Genomic DNA, 4,381 nt, shown 5'->3' with positions numbered 1-4,381 from the left:
ACCATCCGTCCCGGAGAGTTGGCGAACCGGGACAATCCCCTGAGCCCTGCCCGGCCCTGCCAGCACAGCACCGCGGGGCTCCTCATCCCAAAGCAGGGAGCAGCACCCAGCAGAAGGGTAGCGAGTCTCGGAGCGGCCCGGCTGAGGGGTAGCAAGGGGGTTGCGGGACCAGGGCCACCCCGGGTGGCCTCCTGCGGCCCGCGCCCCGCCCCGGAGGGCTGCGGGAGGGCTCACGTGGGGGAGAGGCGCCTATGGGGAGGCGGCGGGAGCCGGGCAGGGCGGTGGAGCCCGGCGGGGCCGCCAGCTGTCAAAGAGGCATCCCGGGCTCCGGCAGCGGGAGCAGCCCTATGTGTCCCTAAGCTGCCAAGCCCCCTCGGCCCCGCTCGCCATGAACACCGAGGAGCAGTATTACGCCTCGGCGCAGCTCTACAAGGAGTCGTGCGCGTTTCAGAGAGCCCAAGCGCAGGACTACAACCCCAGCCCCCCCGCCTGCCTGTACATGGGCAGGCAGCAACAGACTCCTTATTCCAGCGCCTTAGGGGCTCTCGAGCAAGGCAGCCCGCCAGACATTTCACCTTACGAGGTGCCTCCCATCACTGAGGATGCCGGGGTCTCCCACCTTCATCACCATCACCACCACCACCCTCATCTTCCTCCTCCCCACCAGGACGCTCTGCCTTTCGCAGACGGGGCGGACACGGGGGCTATAGAGGAGCCCCGAGTGCAGGTGCCTTTCGCCTGGATGAAGTCCACCAAATCGCACGCCTGGAAAGGACAGTGGACAGGTAAGCCCCGCCGCATCCCTCTGCCCCCCTACCCCGCTTCTGTCCCTCTCGGTCCTGTTCCCACCGCTCGGATGTAGTGTGGAGAGGTCTCGGAGGGTCCTTTCCCCTCCGCCAGCCTCTGCAGACCCACTGCTCTGGGGCTGCAAGTGTTAGTTGAACTCCGGGGAGGGAGCCGGCACTCACAACCCCAGCCGGTGGGCTCACCGTTCCCTGCGCCTCAGAAATTATTAACAAATTATTTTTCACCAATTAACTAATTGTGGCCAAGCCGAGACGTCGTGACCCCTCCCGGGAGCTGCTTCCTCGGGCAGCACGGTGTCCCGGCGAGCTGCGCTCGGGGGCCGGATCGCGGAGACACCTGCGAGGAGGAGCGGGCGGAGAAGCGGCAGGCAGGGCCGGCGGGAGGGGACAGCCCCTCTGCCCCGCGTCCCTGAGCCCACCGTGGAGCAGCTCCCGAGCCCTCAGGGCAGCCACCGAGACCCTCTCGGCTCCCCCGGTGCAGAGCCCGTCTCCCCTCCTGGCCCCTCTATCCCGCTCCTCCTGCTCCCGGCGGGTTTTAGCCACAAGCGCACCTCTCCACGTGAAAAAAACAGGGCACGGAAAACAATGCACAAACGAAATAGAGTTGCCAGTGAGGGGAAGAAACTCTATCTAGGCAAAAAGTTCCGCTGCCCAACAATATTTCTGTCTCTACCTGCACAATGTTATCGTGTCCTGCGCCTCCGTCACGCCTATAGGGCAAATATTATATTAATGGCTTTGTTCAAATAGACAGTTGGAAAAAGGACCGGAGTGTTAAAATCTCCACGAAATAGTTTGGGAATTGCATGGGGCAGGCCGAGGGGGAGGGAAGGACAGGTGGCGGTCCCCAGTCTTCCTGGAGGCGCACCCGCCCACAAAGGTAGAAGAGTGTGCTGTCCCAGACACTCGGGAACACGGCGGCAGGGATGGTGCCAGGGCGGAGGTGGGGCGAGGGAGAGAGAAAATCAGATTGTTTTCCATGAGTTGAGTGAATTTTGGGAAATAATAATAATGATGATAATAATAATAATCCAAACTTTTGAACTACACCGCTTTTTTTCTCTCTCTCCTGTACCCGAAGAATGACAAAACCAGCAGGAAAGCGAAACTTTCTCCGTGGAAGCTTAAAATTCTTGCCTGTTGGCCCCAGCCGTCCCTGGAGGAGCAGGCAGGGGCCGTGAATGACCCGGTCGGTGTTAGGTGTGTGCAGGGTTCCTGCCGGAGAAGGAAGAGAAAGGGGCACCGCGTTGTGCCAAGCGCCACAGAGCGCTAACAGCCAAACCCCGGCAGATTTTGTACCGTGTATGTGGCAAACTATATGGACCGATAATTTATTTTTCATGGAAACCCTTGGGGTTTACGCTTTGCTCCCTTGGCAGGAAAAGGCGCCCAGGGAGGCCGCGGCCGATCCCGGCCCCGGTGCCGATCCCGGCCCGGTGCCAGTCGCCGTGCCCGGCCCCGGCTCCGCCGCTCGTCCCGGGCTTGCTGACCCTGTCCCGGGGCCCGACCGATCTTGTCACTGCAGCTCCAGTTTAGCTTAAAGGAACAGAAAAAGATTTTATTCCCCCCCCAGATACAAACTCATGTATGCACAGGTTTAGACTTACCAACATTTTTATACATATATACATTGATTTTAATGTTTATTTTTTATACTCAAATAGATACATACACATCACTTTGCAAACATCATATGTGTATTTAAATATGTATTTTAAATACATAATAAGTTTTATACATAGGTTTACATTTACAAACACTGTATATATAAATACAGAATCATGGGAATAGGAAGATGAGCGGTGGGAGAGTCCACGTATCTCTCCTGAGGTTATTATTTCATTCTGGCTATTTAAAGCTGTTCCCCGTAGATGATATCAGCCCCAAAAACGTTCCCAGAGGGGTACTGACGCTGGCAAAAGCGGTCCTGAGTTTTTGTGCCCACCTTCGTGGCCCTCTGCTCAATGTTTTCTCCCTGCATTACCCTGAGCCCCAGTGCCCACGCAGGACTGCGGCGGCCGCCCTGGGAACAGCGATCCCGCTGCTGCCGCTTTTTACGGCAACGAGAAACCCAAGGTTTCATCAACTTGGCCAAATGAAGCGGCTGCGGTCCAACTCCCGGGCCAGCCCGACAGGCCCACTAATTATTATAATTTTTATTGATTTGTTTTAGAGATGCGTTGGGGATTTTTGAGATTTTCTTTTTAGGGATTAAATTTTTCTATTTTGCTTTGGTTTGTGTGTGTCTGGCGGAGTTTTTTCTTTTTATTTTCATACCTTTTTTTTTTTTTTTTTTTTTTTTTTTTTTTTTTTTTTTTTTTAAATTTAATTTTACGCGAACCTGAACAATTGCGGCCCCGGATCCGGGTGCCTTTCTGAGCTTTCAGTGTCACGCAAACGGTGGCACATGAGTTTCTCCCCTTGGCTCAGAGACGGCGCTTTCCTGAAAAGCTCACCCAAAATAATTCTTAAAAAATATTAAATTACTCTAAATAAAATGACAGCAACGTGACTGCCGCCAGCAGCACCACTGGAGAGTTCCCCGAAGCTTCCCCTCACCCCGCTGGCTTCCCCTGCGAATCCTCCGCCCCGCGCAGAGGTTTGGGGTCCCAGGCTGACTCTCGCTTCTCTCCAGGGGGATCCTACATGGTGGAACCGGAGGAGAAACAAGCGGGACGAGGACGGCGTACACGCGGGCGCAGCTGCTGGAGCTGAGAAGGAGTTTTCTCCTTCAACAAGTACATCTCCAGGCCGCGGCGGGTGGAGCTGGCTGTCATGTTGAACTTGACCGAGAGGCACATCAAGATTGGTTCCAGAACCGGCGCATGAAGTGGAAGAAAGAGAAGACAAAAAAGCGAGGGGCGGGCACAGCAATGACCCCGAGCAAGATTGGCGTGGTGTCCTCCGGGGAGCACCAGCCCAAGGAGGATCTCCAGGCATGCCCGGCCGGGAACCTTTCCTCGGGAGCCACCAGGGACCTTCTTGCCCCCAGCCTAGTCCCCAGAAGGCAGCAGGACTCTCGGTGAGCCGCGAGGAGCGCCACGGCCCGGGACGAGGAAAAGGATGGGACACGGAAAAGAGGCGAGAGGCTGGGGCCAGCTTCCCTCCGCCGTGCCGTGCCGTGCCGATCCACTCGCGCCTTCCTCCCGGGAAACGCGGTTCCTCCACTCCGAAACTCGCCTCCTCCGGGAAGTGAACGTAAGGTTCCCAGCGAGGAGAGGCTCGCTGCGGGCCCTAGCGCCCGGGAAGGCCGCATGGAGCCGCCGGGGTGGAATCGAGCCGCCCGCGCCCCAGCGAGCCCTACGGGACAGCTTCCCCCGAGGAAGGTGGGTCTCAGGTGGCCACCGATGGCGTGTGCCACCCTGGGTGCACGGAGAGGTCTGAGAACCGGAGGAGAAGCTGCCTTCCTTGCCGCGGACAGCTGCTCGGCCGGAGCGCGAGTCCCGCCGCGTCCGTCGGTCCGAAAGCGGGGACATGGACGCGAGCATCCCGGACCATCCACGGCTGGCACGCCGCCGTCTCCGTCCCTTCCAGTCGCCTCAGGGCTTCGGCTCTACCGAAGACTCTCTCAGGAC

General features: G+C 57.8%; 1 protein-coding gene across 1 annotated transcript; it reads left to right on the top strand.

The window, feature by feature from the left end:
* The first annotated feature begins 312 nt into the window (after nucleotides 1-312).
* On the top strand, nucleotides 313-4,028 carry PDX1 (pancreatic and duodenal homeobox 1). Its single transcript, XM_079318174.1, is given in 5 exon segments — nucleotides 313-785; nucleotides 3,442-3,479; nucleotides 3,482-3,535; nucleotides 3,537-3,609; nucleotides 3,612-4,028. Coding segments are annotated over 5 exon segments (783 nt in total). The 5' UTR covers nucleotides 313-388; the 3' UTR covers nucleotides 3,833-4,028.
* Nucleotides 4,029-4,381: the final 353 nt, after the last annotated feature.

Source organism: Erithacus rubecula, assembly GCF_903797595.1.
Source record: "Erithacus rubecula genome assembly, chromosome: 1".
Classification (NCBI taxonomy): Eukaryota; Metazoa; Chordata; class Aves; order Passeriformes; family Muscicapidae; genus Erithacus; species Erithacus rubecula.
This window is presented reverse-complemented; position numbering and strand designations above follow the sequence as displayed.